General features: G+C 57.3%; 1 protein-coding gene across 1 annotated transcript in view; it reads right to left on the reverse strand.

Moving 5' to 3' along the window:
- Nucleotides 1–21,244, reverse strand: part of CFAP46 (cilia and flagella associated protein 46) — a 215,699-nt gene that overhangs the window by 82,963 nt on the left and 111,492 nt on the right. Inside the window, exons 26-32 of the mRNA XM_055093516.1 lie at nt 19,733–19,817; nt 13,778–13,916; nt 12,886–13,069; nt 6,895–7,066; nt 5,526–5,731; nt 4,005–4,187; nt 3,017–3,166 (exon numbers count right to left, since the gene is read on the reverse strand). Coding sequence (XP_054949491.1) covers nt 3,017–3,166; nt 4,005–4,187; nt 5,526–5,731; nt 6,895–7,066; nt 12,886–13,069; nt 13,778–13,916; nt 19,733–19,817 — 1,119 coding nt within the window. The remainder of the gene's footprint in view (nt 1–3,016; nt 3,167–4,004; nt 4,188–5,525; nt 5,732–6,894; nt 7,067–12,885; nt 13,070–13,777; nt 13,917–19,732; nt 19,818–21,244) is intronic.

Here is a 21,244-nt window from a genome sequence, read left to right on the forward strand (position 1 = left end):
AGGCATCCAGGGATATGAGCCTGGCTGTCAGGCACTGAGGCATCCAGGGATACGAGCCTGGCTATCAGGCACTGAGGCAGCTGAGGGCCCCATGGTGCTCCGCATCGTGCTGTAGGCTGGGCTTAGAAAACGGGGTTCAGGGCCCACCAAGAGCTCCACTCTCTCACTCTCTCTCTCAGGCTGGGTTCTTGAAGGGCTGCACCTCAGAATTCCAGGCAATCTAGGAGGAGGCCGTCCCCTCAGGGATGACAGCCAGGCAGAGGGGCCGTGTGGGTGGCCTGGAAAGCACAGGGTCCTTTGAGAGGTCAATGGAATTGATCACTCCCAATGAGGCTGATCAGGAGAGCGAGCGAGGGGTGACAGGGCTCTACAGGTCCCACACGCATTAAAAGGTAATACAAGGACATTGAGAACAACTTCATGGCAATACATCCAAAATGTATTTTCAATAAAAACATCCCAGAAAAACACAGCCCATGAAAACTGTTACAAGAAGAAACAGAAACTCTGAAGAATTCTATAACTATGAAATAAATTGGATCCATAATTTAAAATTTTCCCAAACAGAAGCTCTGGGCTCAGATGGCTTTACCAGGGAATTCTTCCACACATTTAAGGATGAAATAACCACCAATCTTCTACAAATTTCTCCTAAGAATGGTCAGAAAGGAACACTTGCTAACTGACTAAAAGGCCAGCATAACTTTTACCACATCCTGAGGAGGACACACATGAAAGGAAAATTAAACATCATCTTCCTCACAAGCACAGATGCACACACCCCGGAAACAAGAGCCGCCAACCAAAGCTGGTGACATAAGGTGAGTGACAGCACAGCCAAGCTGCCCTATTGTGATAATCATTAGAAAGAATCAAGGTAATTAATTCAAGGAATGAAGGAGGAAAACATCATCTGCATAGATGGAGAAAAATATAAAAGCATTCATGACTAAAATTATTAGCGAATAGAAATAAACTTCCTTAATCAATAAAGATCTATAAAAACCTACAACAAACATCAATTATACTTCAGAGTAAAATGCTGGAAACTTTCCTTTGAGATAGGGTGCGCAACATAAAAATAGATGTTATCACCATTTTCATTCAGCCTCATACTGGAGGTCCTTGCCAGAATATAAGGCAAGGTAAAGAAAAAACAGTGTAAAGAGTGGAAACTAAAAAAGAAAAATGTGTTTGCAGATAAAACGATGATGTACACACAAAATCCAAAATAATCTACAGACAAATTACTAAAGTTATAAAGAGCTTAACAAAATGGATGCTTACAAGGCCAAAATGAAAACAATTACATTTCTATAGTTTATCTGGAGTTTAAACATGAAACAAAAAAGCTATATTTACAACAGCATCAAAAATATCAAATACACAGAAATAAATCTGACATGCATAACTGCCAAGCAGAAAACTCTGGTCTATTGTTAAGAGATGCTGAAGAAGACCTAAGTCAATGGAGAGACAGACCATGTCCATGGATCAAAAGGCTGAACACCATAATAATGTCAGTTCTCCATAAAGTAATTTACAGATTCAATGCAATGTCAGTAAAAACTCTACCAGGGTTTGTGATGGGTCTGACACACTGATTCTAAAATACACATGGACATGCAATGGAAAATAAAAAGAATAGCCCAACCGTCCTGAAGAATGAGGTAAGGAGATTTTCTCTACCAAATACTCACAGTTGTAAAGCTCAGTAATTGACAATGAGATGATGATGCCAAGGATAAAAAACTAACAGAAAGCAAGAGAGACCCCAAAGCAGCCCCATGCACAGGTGGGCACCTGCTCATGCCCAGTGCAGCCAGCAGGGAAGGCAGCCAGTGACATTTCAGGAAGTGGCGTCAGAACAACGGGACACCCTGACTGCCATGCTTGAGGCTTGACCCCTACCTCACACCACACACACATCAAGTTCAGGTGACAGACAAAACTATAAAGGTGCAAAATATTTCCACTTTTTGGAAAAATACTATAACAGAATATCTGTACAACCTCCAGAAATGAAAACATCAAAAAAAAAAGGACACACAAAAAACTGACTAATTACAAAGGAAATGACTAATGACTCTTATTACATTAAAACTACTAATCCCTGTTCCCAAAAAGACCTCCTTAACAGAGTGGAAAGGCAAGGCACAAAGTGGAGGCAGATCTGCTGGTCACATGGCTGCTCATGTGATTTTCCAGAATAAAGGATTCCTTCAAACCAATCAGGAAAAGTCAGAAAGCTTAATTAAATATGGGCGACAGCCTGGAGGGCACATCACAAAAGGATAGGAAGCACTGAAGGCCAACCTCACTGTGGCCAGGGGTGTCCCATTAAACCATGGGGAATGCCCCTGCCCACCCACCGGCTGCTGATATTGAGGGGAGTGGCATCAGCAGGGATCTACGCAGGGCCACTCTACCCACAGCGGGCATGGCAGTGAACTGAATGACCACTATGGAGGGCAGCATGGCAGCGTGGCACCAAACACCGCAGGTGGAGATGGTCCAGGTGTGCCCTAAATGCAATTCCGTGGGAGGGAGCGGGAGATTTGATCCACACAAAAGAGGAGGCCACGTGACCACAGAGGCCGACCGGGATGAGGAAAGAGGGATCTTCCCCGGCCCCTTTGGAGGGTGTGCCGCCCTCCCGACACCTGGATTTGAGCCCAGGGACACTGATTTTCGGCTTCCGGCCTCCAGAACCATGAGGGGATCAATTTTTGTTGTTTTAACCACCCAGTTGTGGGAGCTTGTCATGAACACCTGTCCTGTCTCGCTAGGTACATGTTGGACTTGAGTGGGGAAAGAAGGAAGGCTTTCCTAAGTGTCGGCAGTTGAGGGCAGACAGTGGTGCTGGGAGGGCCTGTGGGAGGCTGGGGGCTGATGGGACTCTGTCCTGTCCTCCTTTTTCTGGCTACAGTTCACAGTGAAAACTGGACTTGGGGACAGGTCAAGGGGACACCATGCCGTGACCAAGGTCTTGAGCCTTTTCTTTATGTCAACGTACTGGCTTCTGGATACTTGAGGGGTTCACAGTAGAGTCACTTCTGTCCTGTTTCAGTACAGACAGCACTTCCTCGGGGCAGGAGTAGGAAGCCCACTCTTCTATGCTCATGGGTAAGTCTTCCAGTTGTTTGATAGGAGCTGGGCTTTGAGACTAGAAAGGCAAGAATACAGGATTTACCTGAAATGGTGGAGGTGAAACAGCAGACACCCCTGGCCCCCTGGCATGGCTGTGCGGCAGGCAGGCCACAGCCCTGGGCAGCCGGCATCCTCCCCACCAGCAGGCCCCAGCGAGCGCCCAGATCCAGCCTCTGATACTGTTTCCAGGCAGTGCACACAAAGCTTTCTGCCCTGTGCACAGCCAGAGTTGGCCTGGGGGTGCCCAGGCTCAGGACTCCCGAGAGCTAAGGCTCTACAGCCTCTGCCTCCTGTGTCTCCCCTCAGTGACAGCTGGCCGGTGAGCTCAGCAGTGCTCGTGCTGGGGTCCGGGTGTGAGCATTCCATGAACTCAGCAGTGCTCGTGCCGGGGTCCAGGTGTGAGCGTCCTGCTCTGGGAAGCTGGGCAGCCAAGTGGTTTCTCAGACCTGCCCGGCACTTTGAGAAGTGGATACTTGCAGAGGGAAAGGTTTCATGAGATGAAAAAAACACTTTTCTCACTGCTCTGGGACCCAGGCCCTGGGCTGTGTCTGCTGCCATGGCCTCTGAGCCTGGCAGACCTGGGACAACATGCTCTGTGCAAACTGCGTGCATTACATGGCTAGCTCCAGGCCCGGGATTCCTGCCAGGGACAAGCCAGGGTGCTTTACAGACATTCCCTCGTATTGTCCTCCAAGAACCCTGACAGGGAGAGAAACTGAGGCACAGAGGCCAGCCGGGGCCCAGCCTCTGCACTGAGGCCACCTGGGGCTCCTCTGAGAACCCTGACAGGCAGGGAAACTGAGGCACAGGCCATCCCGGGCCCGGCCTCTGCACCGTGGCCACCTGGGCATCACCTGCTTGGGCTCCTTGACTTTCTCCTCCTTTCCCTTCTCCTTGTCCTTCTCTTTACTCCTCTCCTTCTCCTTCTCTTTACTCCTCTCATTCTCCTTCTCTTTTTTAGGCAATAACAGATGTGAGCTGGTTGCTGCCAGGGGTCTGTTTTCCGGAACTGATTTTCCTGCTGTCATCAAAGAAACCTGGTGGGGATGAAATCCACATTTGCAGCACTGAAAACCCACCCACCGCCCACTCTGCCCACCCTCCACTCCTGGATGAGGGACACTCAGACCCGCGGGGCTCCCCAGACTCTAGTGCTCTGGTGGTCTTGCGTCCCCGTCAGCTGCCGTCAGGGGAGCCCCTAGAGCATGGAGCTGGGCTGGCCGGGGTGTGGGCACCGGGGGCTGCAGGGACATGCCCGTGAGCCTGCTGGCTCCGCGGGTGTCCCTCAGTCTCACTCCACTGTCAGGGACACAGCGGGACACCCCTGGCCCTGGGGCTCCCTGCTGGCCATGCCGCACCCTCCCTGCAGCGGCCCTTGTTGGGGATGTACCCAGGCAGGGAGGACATTAGGCACGCCTCCTTGGCAGGCCCTGCGGGCCCCTCGCGGCCCTGACACGTGGGGGTCTGGGGCAGGCGTGGCTGGCCCTGGGGGAGGCTTGCCACTCCTCGGGTGAATGAGTTCGAGGTCTCTAATTAAGAACACATGAGAATAACGTTGAGCAATTCTCCTAGAAGAGTCACAAAGAATGGCAGCGTGGGCGCCCACAGCCCCGGGTCTGGCAGTGGTTGAGGCTGGGGGGCGGGGTTAGCGTGGAGCATTCTGAAGATGGGATGGGGGGGCCTCCCTGCCTTTCCTGCTCTGCCCACGGCTGGGCAGTGGCCCTCTTGATCCCGAGATGCCCTATGGGGGCTCCGGGCAAACTCGTCCTCAGAAGAAAGGCCTGCCATGCCTGGCGCTGCCCTGCTGGGGTGTAGCCTGCGGGAGGCCTGGACAGACGCACGGGGAGGCCCCCAACAGCTGCTCCTGGTGGGCTTTACAGGGAGAGGTGGTAGGAGGAGCAGGACAAGGAGGGGGGTGGGAGTGGGAAGAAGGCTCTGGAAGCCCCGTTAGCGGGCGGTTCAGGAGCTGTCGGGCCCCAGCTAACAGAGGCGCCTGCTGCTGCCTTGGCGTGGCGAGCCAGGCAGAGGCAGTTTTGGGTGGTGGTCGGCAAGGGTGCCAGGGCGGGTGTCAGGGAGGACCGGCTGATCTGGAGGGAGCCACGAGCCCCTCCCTTGGAGAGTGCTGGGAATGTGGAGGGTGCAGGAGTGAAGAGGGGAGTCTCTTGTTTTTGGGGAGTCTCTTGTTTTTATGCTGATGGGAATCATTCGGTAGAGAGGAAGAATCTGGATGTCGCAGGAAATTGCTTACATCTCAAAGGTCTTTAGGAAATGCTGGGAAAGACTCTGATATCTTTACAACGCTCACTGCAGTTTCCCCAGCCCGCGGCCGTCCCGGGAGGTGCTGCAGGAGCAGGGGAGTCTGCGCTGGGCCTCACCTGCCAGATGTGCCTGAAGAAGGCGTAGGCTGCAAGGCAGCAGTCCTCGTAGCCCTCGGCGCCCGGCGACAGCACCAGGGCCAGCAGGATGTGCACGCGGGCCAGCGCCTCCAGCTGCCGCACGCTACGCAGCTGCTCCAAGGACACCGCCTCCTCGGCCTCGGACACGGGGCTCCGTGGGGGCATCTGCACAGCCACGTACTCCCCTGAAACACGGGGTGCCCGAGGCTGAGAGCAGGCCCGGCTACGGGTCTGTGGGCCTCAGGCCACTCCCTTCCCTGCCCGAGGCTGTGGTGGACTGCCCGGTGCCTCGTGGACCCCAGGTGCTCCACTCTGCTGCAGGCCGGCAGCCAGGGGAAGAGCCACGTGTTGTTCTTACTCTGCGAAGGCTGAGCTTGGCTGCCCCCTCACCCCCAGGAGCAGCTCCAGTCTCAGCTCCAGCCCCAGGCCCCCAGGCCCCCAGGCCCCGAGGGCTCTCCTGCTGCCCTGTGTGTCCTGGAAGCCTCATGAGCTGCACCTGGCCTGGGCACCCCATTCCTGTCCCAGACTGTCCCAAGGGCCTGGGAGTTCTGAGCAGGGCCCCCACTCATCCTGACGGGGCTAGAACCAGCGGCCACGGGGAGGGTGGCCCTGAGCAAGCCAGCATTGTCGAGTGCTCTAGGATGGCCCTGCTGTGCGCACGTGTGTGTGTGCGCGTGTATGTGTGTGTGTGTGGGGTGGCCACCCTAGCTGGGCTCTGCCTGCCTCTGCTCTTCACGGCAGGACCGCCGGAGCCACCCCATGGGACTCTCCGTGCGCACCTGCGCTCCCCACAGAGTTTCTGCCCTGGGTCACCCTGGGCTGATGCCCAGGCACTGGCAGTGTTTAAGCTCTGGATGATGCCAGTGGGGCCGCCATTGTCTGCCCAGGTCCCCATTTGCCAGCAAACCCCCACTTTCCTGCACTGCTGTGAGCAGGGGCTGGGTGGCCAAGGGCCTGCTGAGGAGCAGCAGCTGGAGAACAGAGCCCCCACCTCGAGTCTGAAGCAACTCTGGGGATGGCTGAGGTGCCCACAGGGTCTGAGGTGCTCAGGACCCCCGCTCCCCCAGCCTCCTGAGGAAGGCTGCCTCTGGGCCGGCCCAGCTGTGTGCCCGAGAACATGCCTTCCGCCTGACCTGGATGGAACCTTTCTGTGAAGGTCATCTGGTGGCTGTCAGGCTGAGTCCCTCAAGGCCCCTGCAGAGGACAGCGCTGAGACACGTCAGGGGCTCCTGGCCTCCAAAGCCTGCACAGACACGTGGATGCCCAACGGCCGTCCAGATCACGGAGCAGGAAGCAGAGCTCTGGGGAGCGGCGTGGGGTCGGCACCCTGCCAGCGGCGTGGGCTCACCATCCGGCGTGGGCTCTGGCTCAGGGACATCGCCGGGTGACTTCATGGCCAGCAGGATCTCGACAGCCCAGCGGAGGTGGAAGACCACGTCCTCGAGAGGAAAGTGTCTGTGATGGAGCCACTGGCCGAACTCCATGAGGTACTCCACCTTCTGCCACTCCGTCTCAGGCTTCTGTGGGATTGAACAGGAAGGGTGACATCCTCAGGGTGGCCCTGAAGGCGTTCCTGACGCAGTGGAATACTTTTATTGCTCATTTTCTACAAGAAAAGCTTCATTCTTACCCCCACAGCGATCGTTTGCAGGCCGCCTCTAATGAGACCAAGTTGCCATTTAGGCTCATTGGGACATTTCAGGTGCAGTTGTTTCTTTTCACAGGCAGAGGTGGGAAGGCTGCAGCTTGGCGAATTCCTTCCCCGTCTCCTCACCCTTTGCAGATACCACCCTCCTGGGGCCTCCCGGGTCCCCAGACATTCGCTGCACCACAAGAGGACACAGGACAGGGGTCCTGCTGTCGCCCTGTCTGCAGGTGGCCCTCTCTGGGTGGCTCTGTGGGCAGCCCCATGTCCCTGCTGGAAAGGAGGCCTCTGCAGGGTAGGAAAGGTGTTTGCCCTGTCCTGCGTCCAGATGCAGAGCCCAGTCCAAGGCCTGGCCCGTGCAGACTTGGCCACCATCACTACAGAATTGGATGAGGCCGCCCTAACCTGACCCTTGCAGAGCAGAGCCTCAGCCCTGCGAGCCAGGGTTAGCCTGCAGCACACCCTCTGCGGCCCTGCGAGCCCGGGTTAGCCTGCACCGCGCCCTCCGAGGCCCTGCGAGCCGGGGTTAGCCTGCACCGTGCCCTCCGAGGCCCTGCGAGCCGGGGTTAGCCTGCACCACACCCTCCCCTCCACAGGTGCTGCTGGGGCCACGGCCACACTCTTCTCCAGCAGGGTGGACCTCGCACTGGCACCACCCCACGTGCCATGCACGGATGTCGCCGCCACTTCATTTCTGCTGTCAAATATCTGTGGCTCTCTGAGCGCTGGCCCATGCCACTTATTCAGCCCACGAATCTGCTGGGGGTTCCCTCTGTGCTCGGCACTCACACTGCATCAGCCATCACGAGCAGGTCCCCGTGGGGTGTGAGTGGTGCGTGTGGGATGTGGGGTGTGTGTGGTCTGTGTGGGATGTGGGGTATGTGTGGTGTGTGTGGGATGTGGGGGGTATGTGGTGTGTGTGGGATGTGGGGGGGGTGTGGTGTGTGTGGGATGTGGGGTGTGTGTGGTGTGTGTGGGATGTGGGGTGTGAGTTGTGTGTTTGGGATGTGGGGTGCATGTGGTGTGTGTGGGATGTGGGGTGTGAGTTGTGTGGGAAGTGGGGTGTGAGTGGTGTGTGTGGGATGTGGGGTGTGAGTTGTGTGTTTGGGATGTGGGGTGCATGTGTGTGTGGGATGTGGGGTGTGAGTTGTGTGTTTGGGATGTGGGGTGTGAGTGGTGTGTGTGGGATGTGGGGTGTGAGTGGTGTGTGTGGGATGTGGGGTGTGAGTGGTGTGTGTGGGATGTGGGGTGTGAGTGGTGTGTGTGGGATGTGGGGTGTGAATGGGATGTGGAGTGTGAGTGATGTGTGTGGGATGTGTCGGGTGTGAGTTGTGTGTGGGGGTATTGGGTGTGAATGGTGTGTATGAGATGTGGGTTACAGGTGTGAAGGTGCAGCCTGTGGGGTGTAGTATAGGCTGTGTGGGGGTGGGATACGTGGGGTGTGTCTTGGTCGCAGTTGTGGGCTGTTAAGTTGGGTGTGTCCATGGGTCTAGGTGCAAGGTGTGGGTTTGTTGTGGGTGTCGGGTGTAAGTCCAGCCACCGGAGGATGGAGCTGCAACATCTCGAGGGGGAAGGCAAGAAGAAGAATGGTGGGAAAAGCAGGTGTTTGGTTTTGGGTAAGATGCTGGCCCCAGGGTGGGGCCAGGCAGGCAGCAGGATTCACAGGTCTAGGGGGTGGGGGGTCTGGGCTAGAGAATTGCTTGTGGGTAAAATGGGCGGCAGCAGTGCTTAGCTCAGGATGTGCAGTGAGATCAGATGGCCAAGGTCCTGCCCTTAGCCCAGGGCCTCCTCTGTCATGAAGAGGTGGGAAGGGGAGAAGGATGAGGAACCGGTGAGGTGGTAGGGCCTGGAAGCCACGTGAAGGATCCCCATGGATGGGGAAGGAGGGGAGCAGCTGTGGAGGCCGACGGTGGCTCCCACAAAAGCTGTGTACGTTGGGGAGGGCCTTGGCCCTGATGGGAGGCTCAAGGGAGAGCAGGTCATCTTCTCAACAGAAGTGCGGGGCCACCTGGCATCCACAGGCTGAGGAGTGCCGGGGACCCTGCCTCACACCGTATAACTCATTAACATAACAGCTACATCTATAAAACTCAGAAGAAAACAGGGGAACAAATCTTCAAGACCTTGGGTTATGCAACAGTTTCGCAGATACAATGCCAGAAACACAAGCAACAAAACAAGACACAGACAACTAGAATTTCATCACAATTTAAAACGTGTTTGTGCCACAAATCATGCCATCCAGAAAGTGGAGACGTGGTTGAAAAAGCAGCTCACAGAATGAGAAAGGTTTGTAGATGAGGCTCCTGCTAAAGAACCTGCATCCACGATACACCATGAGCGCCTCTAAAGCAACGAAAACCAAACAACCAGATTAAAAATGGGCAAAGGACTGCAATGAACACTTCTCCAACAACCTACAAATGGCCCATAAGCATGTGGGAATATGCACCTCATCATCAGTGGCTGGGAAAATACAGGCAAACACGAGGAGACACCCCCTTCACCCCTGACGGCACAGCTAGAACAGTCAGACGACATCAAGAGCTGGTGAGCGTGTGGAGAAACCGCAGCCCACGCCCTGCAGGCGGGAGGGCAACCCTGTGAGGCCACTGTGGGAGACAATCTGGCACTTCATCTGATGGCCCCACACAGGGCGACCGTGTGCCCAGCAACTCCACTGCTGGGCTGTGCCCCCGGGGGACAAGGACTGGGCCACGCCAGAACTCGGGAGCAAATGCTGACCGCAGCATTCCTCACAGCAGGCAGATAATGGGAAACAACACAAATAGCCATCTGTGGACTGTAAGACACGTAACAGAATACGACTCGGTCCTAAACGGGAATGATGGGGATGGCCCTGGGCGATGTCATGCTGCATGAAGGACCATGTAATGCTTGGCTCTGTTTACAGAAAATGTCCAGATCTGTGGCTTGCTGGGGCCGATGGAGGGAGAGAAGGATGGGGAGTGAGTGCTGATGGAGGCAGGGTTGCTAGGGGGTGATGAAACCTTCTAAAATTGTGTGTGGGTGATCATTATATAACCCTGAGAATTTACTAAAAACATCATGTTGTACCTCTAACAAAGACAACTGAAGGAAGGACTCGGGTAAGTGAAGACAGAAAACACTTTCAAGGGTTTCTGCCCCAAGGCCCAGCGCAGCTCAGCTGGGTCCTGCCTTCCCCAGCTGCCCGCAGCCTCCCCTCCTCAGGCCCTTCCTGCTTTCCCTGGAGGAGGCCAGGTCCCTGCCTGATACCCGCGAACCCTAGCAGGGCAACTGCCGAGGAACGACGTGGCCTCTGGTTCCCCAGAGCGAGGAGCAGTGGCTCCCTGTGGCTCCCCACGGCGGTACCCAGGCATCTGCCTTGACCACCCAGTGCCCTGAACCATCCTCAGTTCCCGATGCCGAGGGCCGCCTGGACCCCAGAACAATCCAAAGGCCTCGGGGCAGGATTGCTCTGAGCCGGAGAAACAGCTCGTGTAACAGAAAAGCCTTTTAAGATCTTCACTAATGTTGAAAGGTTCATGCCTTTCACACCAGGGGCCTGGGATGCCTTTTCGTCCCCAAGATGAAGTTCTCGGGTGCGCACCACATGCCCCTTGCCCCTGACAAGCAGAGGCATCAAATCAACGCCAAAGCGCCTACCTCCTCCTGAGCCCACCCCAAGGGGAACGTCCGTCTCGCCTTCCTGGGGGTGGGGAAGAGACGCCAACATCCCCAGAACGCCCACATCCCAGGGCCCTGCAGAGGCCTGCTCTCCTCTGCAGCCACCCGCCCATCGGGGCCCCTGCCCTGCTCTCCTCTGCAGCCACCCGCCCATCGGGGCCCCTGCCTGCTCTCCTCTGCAGCCACCTGCCCATCGGGGCCCCTGCCCTGCTCTCCTGTGCAGCCCCGCCCATCGGGGCCCCTGCCTGCTCTCCTCTGCAGCCACCAGCCCATCGGGGCCCCTGCCTGCTCTCCTGTGCAGCCCCGCCCATCGGGGCCCCTGCCTGCTCTCCTGTGCAGCCCCGCCCATCGGGGCCCCTGCCCTGCTCTCCTGTGCAGCCACCCGCCCATCGGGGCCCCTGCCTGTTCTCCTCTGCAGCCACCTGCCCATCGGGGCCCCTGCCCTGCTCTCCTCTGCAGCCACCCGCCCATCGGGGCCCCTGCCTGCTCTCCTGTGCAGCCACCCGCCCATCGGGGCCCCTGCCTGCTCTCCTGTGCAGCCATCCGCCCATCGGGGCCCCTGCCTGCTCTCCTGTGCAGCCACCCGCCCATCGGGGCCCCTGCCTGCTCTCCTGTGCAGCCCCGCCCATCGGGGCCCCTGCCTGTTCTCCTCTGCAGCCACCACCCATCAGGGCCCCTGCCCCGCTCTCCTCTGCAGCCACCCGCCCATCGGGGCCCCTGCCTGCTCTCCTGTGCAGCCACCCGCCCATCGGGGCCCCTGCCTGCTCTCCTGTGCAGCCACCCGCCCATCGGGGCCCCTGCCTGCTCTCCTCTGCAGCCATCCGCCCATCGGGGCCCCTGCCTGTTCTCCTCTGCAGCCATCCGCCCATCGGGGCCCCTGCCTGCTCTCCTCTGCAGCCACCACCCATCGGGGCCCCTGCCTGCTCTCCTCTGCAGCCACCACCCATCGGGGCCCCTGCCTGCTCTCCTCTGCAGCCATCCGCCCATCGGGGCCCCTGCCTGTTCTCCTCTGCAGCCATCCGCCCAGCGGGGCCCCTGCCTGCTCTCCTGTGCAGCCACCACCCATCGGGGCCCCTGCCTGCTCTCCTCTGCAGCCACCCGCCCATCGGGGCCCCTGCCTGCTCTCCTCTGCAGCCATCTGCCCATCGGGGCCCCTGCCTGTTCTCCTCTGCAGCCACCCGCCCATCGGGGCCCCTGCCTGCTCTCCTGTGCAGCCACCACCCATCGGGGCCCCTGCCTGCTCTCCTCTGCAGCCACCACCCATCGGGGCCCCTGCCTGCTCTCTGCAGCCACCCACCCATCGGGGCCCCTGCCTGTTCTCCTCTGCAGCCACCTCCCATCGGGGCCCCTGCCTGCTCTCCTCTGCAGCCACCCGCCCATCGGGGCCCCTGCCCTGTTCTCCTCTGCAGCCACCCGCCCATCGGGGCCCCTGCCTGTTCTCCTCTGCAGCCACCCGCCCATTGGGGCCCCTGCCCTGTTCTCCTCTGCAGCCACTCGCCCATCGGGGCCCCTGCCCTGCTCTCCTGTGCAGCCCCGCCCATCGGGGCCCCTGCCCTGCTCTCCTCTGCAGCCACTCGCCCATCGGGGCCCCTGCCCTGCTCTCCTGTGCAGCCCCGCCCATCGGGGCCCCTGCCCTGCTCTCCTCTGCAGCCACTCGCCCATCGGGGCCCCTGCCTGCTCTCCTCTGCAGCCACCTCCCATCAGGGCCCCGGTGCCTCCAGGGGAGCCTGGGGGCTTCCACTTGGGGCATCACCCTCTGGGCCCCCCTCACCCTGCTCAGGGACGAGGACCTGACCACGACCCCTCCATGCTGGAAAGAGACCACTGAAACCAGCTCCATCCCTCGTCCCTGACTGGTCAGCAAGAGGAGTGCCTGGGGCCACGCGGTGCATTCTCTGTGCCCGTCAGCCGTGGCTGCTCTACGTGCTGCCCACGCCAGGTCCCGGCTGAGCTTCTGTCCACACGGTTCTCCCTTTCACTAAAGGACAAATTTTACCACGTGCACCCACGCTTACAGCTTCGCACCTGCAAGGCCTGGATGGCGCTGTTGTAGCAGGCGAGCTCTCCAGACACGCTCGGCGAGTTCAGGGCCAGGCGGTGCCACATGCGCGCCAAGTAGTCCTCACTCTCGGCCTTAAATTTCTGTATTTCCATCGAAAAATTCTGCCCGAGCTTGGCCTTCACGATGACCATGTGCTTGAAGATCAAGCTAAAGAAAGGGAAGGTGAGAAACCAACGTTGGGATCGGGTGGCAGAATTTTAAACATGGGTGATGCAGCCCGGACTTATTCCTCCACCTCCAGCTTAAAAAGACGAAGCAAAGCAGAGCCCAGGTGAGCGGGGGTCTCGGGGCTACGCGGGGGTCTCGGGGGTGAGCGGGGGCCTCGGGGCTGTGCAGGGTTTTCAGTCCCCGCTCTCCCTGTGTTGAATTCTCCTGGTGAAGTCAAGTCTTCCAGTGCAAGTGGGAACCTGGGGAGGCCCAGGCAGAGGGGGACAGCGTGGAGCAGGGGAGCACACTCTGGGTGGGGGAGCAGCAGGCAGGTGCTCACAGGTGATGGGGGGAGCACACTCCGGTGGGGGAGCAGCAGGTGGTGGGGGGAGCACACTCCGGTGGGGGAGCACACCCCCGGTGGGGACGCAGTGGGTGGAGCACTCACAGGCGGTGTGGGGAGCACTCATAGGCGGTGGGGGGAGCACTCACAGGCGGTGTGGGGAGCACTCACAGGCGGTGTGGGGAGCACTCACAGGCGGTGTGGGGAGCACTCATAGGCGGTGTGGGGAGCACTCATAGGCGGTGGGGGGAGCACTCACAGGCGGTGGGGGAGCACTCACAGGCGGTGTGGGGAGCACTCACAGGCGGTGGGGGAGCACTCACAGGCGGTGGGGGAGCACTCACAGGCGGTGGGGGAGCACTCACAGGCGGTGGGCCGTCCTTGGCAGCACCTGCACAGCCTCATCCAGCACCTTGAGGCCGCCCTCCCAGTCGTCCTGGTCGGCATGGCTGTGGAAGAGCAGGCCGTAGAGCGCAGCACGGAGCGCCAGGTCGTCCTCAGCCCCTGGGAGGGAGGAGGGGTGTCCTTGGAGCCGCCTGATCCCTCATCAAAGGCGCCCTCGGACCTCCCAGACTAAGCTGCCCATCACAGTGCCCCTGAGGTGGAACCGTGGCTACAGAGGTGCCCAGGCCAGCGCATGCCCCGCAGGGCTGAAGTGAGCTGTGGACCTGCATGGCCCCTCCAGCCCCACAGCGGCCACCCGGGACGCCCTTTCCGTTGCAGGAAGCAGCTGTCTTGTCTCCTTGCTGCTTGTCACTCTCCATCTCCTTGGAGAATTCTGCGTTCACAAACACAGACCTGTGTTTCCACGTATTAAAGATTGGCGAGCAGGACTTGGGGTCCTTTCAGGAGTTGCATGGAAAGCTTCCCCGCGGCCGAGGACACAGCGCCACGTGCGCGCTCGGGAGTCCTCATGCTTGGCGCCCGCAGCACGGGAACAATCCCCAAGTCTCCACACAGGTAGCGGAGCCATGTGACACGCAGAGGCAAAGGTGCCCGCCTTCAGGGCACACACAGAAATCGCCTGCCTGCCGGGAGGTCAGCCCCACCCAGCCTCCATAGGGCGCCCTGTGGGCCGTCAGTGCCCCCAAATGCACGAAGCCAGCAGGGTGGATCCTGGTGGGATGGAACCCTCAGTGTCTGGGCGAGCTGCAGATGAACTTGAAGGGCCCTGAAGAGACGGGGTGAACAGGGCCGCATCCCTCACACATCCCCACTGGGCACAGAACCCAGCCCACTCTGCCACCTTCCGGCCAAGAGTCCTTTTACCTCAAGGATTCCAAGAGCCCCGGGAGATCCAAAACATCAAACCAAGGCCATGGAGGCCCCACCTGGGGAAGGGGTGCTGAGTGGCGGGTCTGTGCCTTGTTGCTGCCCCCGACCCAGCACAGCCATGGCGACTAGAATGCTGACGCGTCCCCTACCCGTCATGGGCGCTGCCCAGCCCAGCCTGCACACCCTTCCCCTGACGGTAATTCCCACACCCTCCCGGCTTTTTCAGAGGTCAGTGAAGGATCTGTCTTCTCTCTTTTCTCTTCTCTCTCTCTCGCCTCTCTGCTCTCCTCTCTCTTCTTTCTCCTCTCATCTTCTCTCTCGCCTCTCTCTCTCCTCTCCTCTCTCCTCTTTCACCTCTCTCTCTCCTCTCCTCTCTCCTCTTTTCCCTCTCTCCTCTCCTCTCTCCTCTCGCTTCTCTCTCTCCTCTCTCCTCTTTCACCTCTCTCTCTCCTCTCCTCTGTCCTCTCTCGCTTCTCTCTCCTCTCCTCTCTCCTCTCCCCTCTTCCCTCCTCTCCCCTCTTCTCTCTCTCCTCTCTCCTCTCCCCTCTTCTCTCTCTCCTCTCTCCTCTCCCCTCTTCCCTCCTCTCCCCTCTTCTCTCTCTCGCTTCTCTCTCTCCTCTCCCCTCTTCTCTCCTCTCCCCTCTTCTCTCTCTCCTCTCCCCTCCTCTCTCTCTCCTCTTCTCCTCTCCCTCTCCCCTCTTCTCTCTCTCCTCTCCCCTCTTCTCTCCTCTCCCCTCTTCTCTCTCTCCTCTCCCCTCCTCTCTCTCTCTTCTCCTCTCCCTCTTCCCTCTTCTCTCTCTCCTTTCCCCTCCTCTCTCTCTCCTCTTCTCCTCTCCCTCTCCCCTCTTCTCTCTCTCCTCTCCCCTCCTCTCTCTCTCCTCTTCTCCTCTCCCTCTCCCCTCTCCCTCTCTCATCCCAGGAATAAGCTTCAGTGAAGCCTCATCTGGAAAACCCTTTGGATCTCAAGTCAATTTCTGCTGCATCGAGCGCCCGAGAACCATAGTGGGCACCAATGCGGGCTCCACCCCGTCTAATGGTAGCGGGTCTTGGGTTTTCCTGGCTGTCTCCACACCCTGCCACCCCTCACCTGGCTCCCATCCTGGGTGCTTCCATAGCCTGTACCCCTGCCACCTTCACCCCTGCCGCCTGCACCTGCCACCTTCACCCCTCCCGCCTGTACCCGTCACCTTCACCCCTGCCGCCTGCACCCCTGCCGCCTTCACCCCTGCTGCCTGCACCTGCCACCTTCACCCCTGCCGCCTGCACCTGCCACCTTCACCCCTGCCACCTGCGCCCCTGCCACCTTCACCCCTGCCACCTGCGCCCCTGCCACCTGCACCCCTGCCGCCTGCACCCCTGCCACCTTCACCGCTGCCGCCTGCACCCCTGCCACCTTCACCTCTGCCGCCTGCACCTGCCACCTTCACCCCTGCCGCCTGCACCCCTGCCGCCTGCACCCCTGCCACCTGCACCCCTGCTGCCTTCAGCCCTGCCACCTGCACCCCTGCCACCTTCACCCCTGCCGCCTGCACCTGCCACCTTCACCCCTGCCGCCTTCACCCCTGCCGCCTGCACCCCTGCCACCTTCACCCCTGCCGCCTGCACCCCTGCCACCTTCACCCATGCCGCCTGCACCTGCCACCTTCACCCCTGCCGACTGCACCTGCCACCTTCACCCCTGCCGCCTGCACCTGCCACCCCCACTGGCCCTGCTGTGCTGCTTGCGGGTCTCTGGGCCAGGTCAGGATGGCTCCCGCTTCCACCCACCCTCTGGAGCCTTCTCAGACTACGCAGCCCCTCACGCCCTTTCTCTTTTCAGAAGTCTGGTGCTTTTCTGTAATTTTAAAGATAAACAGTATGACCCCAAGGAAAGACAAACCCCTTTCTCCCAGCGCCCTCCCCCAGCACTCTGCAGGCCACAGTGCTGAGGGCTGGAGTCCGTGTCATCCTGCACCAGCCCCGTCATGCTATCAGCAGGACCCGCCTCTGGTGCCAGCACCTGGACCACCGAGGCTTACGTCACAGAGTGTGGAGCCTTCTTTCCCTTCTCTGACTCATTTTTCATGAGACTGCATTCTCCAGAGCCGACCGGCTGGGTCTAGGGAGCAGAGGCGCCCATGGCTGGAAGGACAGCACCCATGGCTAGGAGGGTGGCACCCCATTGGATGCTGGGATCTGTGGGCTCACTGTGGCCTTCACACTCTGCCAGGCCCTCCTCACCCAGGCACTGGCCAGAGAAGCGAGTCTGCGTCCGAAACTTGGGAACCCTGAGCCCTGCTTCCTCCTGCTTGAATTCATTAAACCGGGGTCCAATGAACTTGGAAACCACACATAGGGTCGCAGGGAGTCCTCTTCAATCCTGCCTAAGCGGAGGGCTCACTTTGAGGTGTGACCTCCTGATTGACCCACAGCCATGTCCTGGGACCACCCAGTACACATCCAATTCACCGGCGGAGGCACTGCAGCCGGACCCCACCCCTCATGCATTCCTGTGGACCGTCTCCTCCTCCCCGGAGGCCGTCAGCTCCGTGGTGCCTCCGGGTGGGTGAGGGCCGTGGACTGTGCATGAGGAGGAATGTGCCTGTGCTGAGCTCTGGGCCTCGTGTTTCCACAGCACAGCATGGCCGTCCCGCCTGATTAAAGTATTGATGCGGCCTGGACGCTAAGCATTTAGCTGCCAGATGTGGTGTGAGTATCTTCCCGTCTGTTCACTTCTTACTGTTCTGCACTTATCAGGATTCAGGAGCGTACATTTTCGTATCTGTGAAAAGTGCCCCTTTCCACAAAATCTCTGCTATGCTCAATTCTACTTTCTGATTTTTTTCTAGAATTTGAATTTTTAAAACTACTTATTCGACCTGTCTGATGTTTATTTTGGTGAATGGAGTAAAATATAGCGTGGCTTCCAGGTTCTGCCCAGAGGCACAAAACACCCTCCACAGCCTCCTCTGCCCGGGCCACATTCTGAAGGGGACTGGGCTGCCTTCTGCCTCCCCAGTGCCCTGATCCACATCTCTGTCCTCGTGAAACACCCCACAGGGCTGACAAGAATCACATGCCGGGTTGTGGACAGAATGTAGTTATGACTGAGCAGTAACCAGGCTGCACCCTGGCCACATCCTTGCTGCTAAAAGTCACCTGGACCCCCGTCACTCCTATGATGGGGTCTCTGACGTCAGAATCCTAAGGCTTTGGTTGAAGGATCACTTAGGATATTTTTCAGACCCTGAATGCCAGCAACCAGTGCGGAGTCCCCCACAGAGGAGTGGATAGGGATTGGCCCAGGAATGCCTTCCCAAGACCCTGTGCTCTTCCACACTTCCGTCCTCTCCAAAACCCTCAAGACCCCTATCCCCAAACTCCTCAGGGAGGTGGGTCTGAGGCTGTATCCCCATCTCCTGCTCAGCAACCCTAGGATTAACCCTTCCTCTGCTGCAGCCTAGCCTCTCAGTGGACGGACTTGCCGTGTGCGTCAGGCTCATGCTTGCAGGACCAGCAAACCACACACACTGCTGGGGTTAGTACTCAACTTAGTAATTACACATGGCCACACTTTTATTTATTATTTTAAATCAACTTTGCTTCTCTAAATAGACTCTAATGCTCAAGGTAGGTTCCGCTTTTCTATTCCACAGCATTTAAAGATTTCCCAAATACACCTTAGGACTCTTAACAGGGATAATTTTTTTAGCAGACAATTTTTTTTCTATAAACATGAATTGGTATTCTAATATGGTTCTATTGTTCTGAAGTCAGTATGCGTTTTTGTGTGTTTGTTTTTGCAGGAGTGTGTGTCCACGTTTTTTGTGGAAGTAGAAAAATGCGATTTATCTGTGAGCGCAGCCGAGAGGCCAGACTTCGCGGCAGCCACGACCAGGGGGACAGTGCCCACTCTGCACTCAGGGGTGTGTGGCCCTGGACAAGGTTCATGTAAACCAAAAATAACATTCTAAGCCCCCCAACCGACTGAAGGGACCCTCCTCTTGGCCAAGGGCCTTCTGAAGTATACCTGAAAAACGAGTTTGGTGGGGTCGGGGGCGGTAGGGGGCAAGGGTGGACAGGCCTCATCATCCCCTCTCCCTTTGGAGCTCAGGCACAATGGACCAGCATCCACATGAAAACAGAGCTCTTAAGGCTGACAGAGTGGACGCTTTGTAGCCGTAAGACACCAAGGTCCAGCCTGACTCTAGCATAGCATCGCATGACAGATAGCAGGCCTGAAAGAGATCCAAGTATTTCATACCCAAGTATCTTTCTCTGACATATTTTGAAGGGGCCCGCACAGCTGTCTCTTGTGGGGAAAATCCACATGCTGTGGAGAATGCCCTTTTCCCTCTCCAGGGCTTTTCCCTGAGCCAGGGGAGAATTAACCAAGAGTCTGGTGCCTTTTTGTCTGAGAAGAGCTCGGAAGCCGGCTACCTGGAGGCTTCATCTGCAAGATAAAAACCTTGGTCTCCACAACTCCTCATCTAAACCCAGACATTCCTTTCTATTGATTCCAGGTCTTTAGATAATAACTCTTTCAACAAATTGTCAATCAGAAAATCTTGAATCTACCAGTGACCTGGAAGCCTCCCCTCCGAGTTGTCCCACCTTCTGGACCAAACCAATGTGCACCAGACATGCATTGATGTCTCTGCCTGTAACTCCTGTTTCCCTAAAATGTACAAAATCAAGCTATAAACCAACAACCTTGGGCCCAAGTTCTCAGGACCTCCAGGGGCTGTGTCACGGGTCATGCTCCTCACACGTGGCTCGGCATCAATCTCTTCCAATAGTCTACAGAGTTGGACCGTTTTCATGGACAGTCAGAAGGTCCCGGCTCTGGCTTCATTGCATGTTGAAAGGGAATTTCATGAGCTCGTTCCTGAAGAGCACTCAGGCGCCTGTCATGCATCAGATGCTGAACAGACATTATCTGGAGTTACTGCCAAGTGGCTTCACGTCAGGGCATGGGAATTTAAAAGCACCACGTTTAAAATTGGCTCAAGTCCTTCCCTTTCCTTGTACCTGGAGCCTGTGGGTCTGTCTGCCCTGCTACAAACCTGGAAGAAAATATCCTTCGGTCGTCCCGCCACCCTGGAAGTCGGCCGTGGGCCACTGGTGCAGAAGCAGCGTCTTTCCTTTCTCCTAAAGTAACGCAAGTAAACGACACGTATATTTGAAAGTTGCAAGACAGTCTTTCACCATGAGATAAGAAACTCCCCTTCTGAGCTCTGTGTTCATCTCCTTAAACTGCTTGCTATTGCCATAAGCAGCTGTAAATTAACCTGACAATGTTGTACCGGCCACTATCGCCAAATTCTAAAGCTTAACAATCTACAGCCAATTAATAACTTAAGTTATTTTAATGTAAATTTTTGGCAAACAACTCAGGAACTGCCTCTTATTTCCCTTTAAAAACCCACTTGGAACTGCCTCTGATTGGAGTGCACGTTCAGCGCCGCTTGAATCGATGCTTCCAGATTACAACCGTCAAGCTTGGCCCAAGTAAACTCTCTATTTACACCAGTTTTGCCTCAGCTTCTTCCTTTTAGGTTGACACCATTTTGCTTTTCATTTTGTTATAGTAGGTAGCTAGTCAAACATGAGTGGGGCAGGAGAGGCCCCCCGCCCCACACTAGGAACTTCAGGCAACCATCAGGTGATGGTCAGGCAGCTGTTAACTGTCTCTCTAAAATAATAACTGGTCTCAGCCAGCACCAGGGAAAGGCCATCTCCCAAGAGACATAAAAAACCTGAAACTGGTGATGAGTAGCTTCCCGATAAGATCTCAGGAGTTGGGTGAGCGGGCTCAAGCATGCACACTGAGAGGCAAAATGGCGGAGTTTCACTGGTCTATGACCTTCCTCTAGGAACACATGACTGGTAAGGGACCACCTCAAGTGAGCACGTGCAAAACTCCAGTAAACATACTGAGCATGCGGCCCCTCCCAAGTTCAGACAGCCACCGTACACGTGGACAGTCCACTGCAAAGGAAGCATCTGGGGAGAAATCATGCGATATGCTGGAAGTCAGCCAATGTATTGAGACAGCCAGGTGGGAAGGGGTCCCAAGAGAATCTCTGATCAGCTGCTCACTGGGAGGAATGCGCACTGGGGTGGAGCCACAGAGGCTCACGCCACTTGCAGCGGGGAGGAGCCTGGCCCCTCCTCCTCCTGGGTGAACCTGGGATTCATTTCGTGAGGTGGGAAGTGCACTGGCAGGAAACACTCTCTCGCTTCACTAAGAGTCTCTGTTTCCCCTTTTCTTCCTTTCTACCCAATAAAACCCTGCCTTTCTCATGCTTCAAATTGTCTATGAGCCTCATCTTTTGTGGCAATGTGACAAGGACCCCGTCTTTAGCTGAACTGAGCAAAAGTCCTGCAACAGTGTGAGACCCCTAAGTCAAAGGTGAGCCATGCACGTGATCTCTCAGGTCTCCCGCTCGGCCTCTTGCCAGTGTACTTCCCTTCCTGTTCTAAAGCTCTTTAATAAACTCTCACTCCTGCTCTAAGACTTGCCTCTGTCTCTCCTTCTGCTTTATGCTCCTCAGTTGAAGTCTTTCTTCTGAGGA

The sequence above is a fragment of the Pan paniscus genome, chromosome 8 (genome assembly GCF_029289425.2).
Source record: "Pan paniscus chromosome 8, NHGRI_mPanPan1-v2.0_pri, whole genome shotgun sequence".
NCBI lineage: Eukaryota > Metazoa > Chordata > Mammalia > Primates > Hominidae > Pan > Pan paniscus.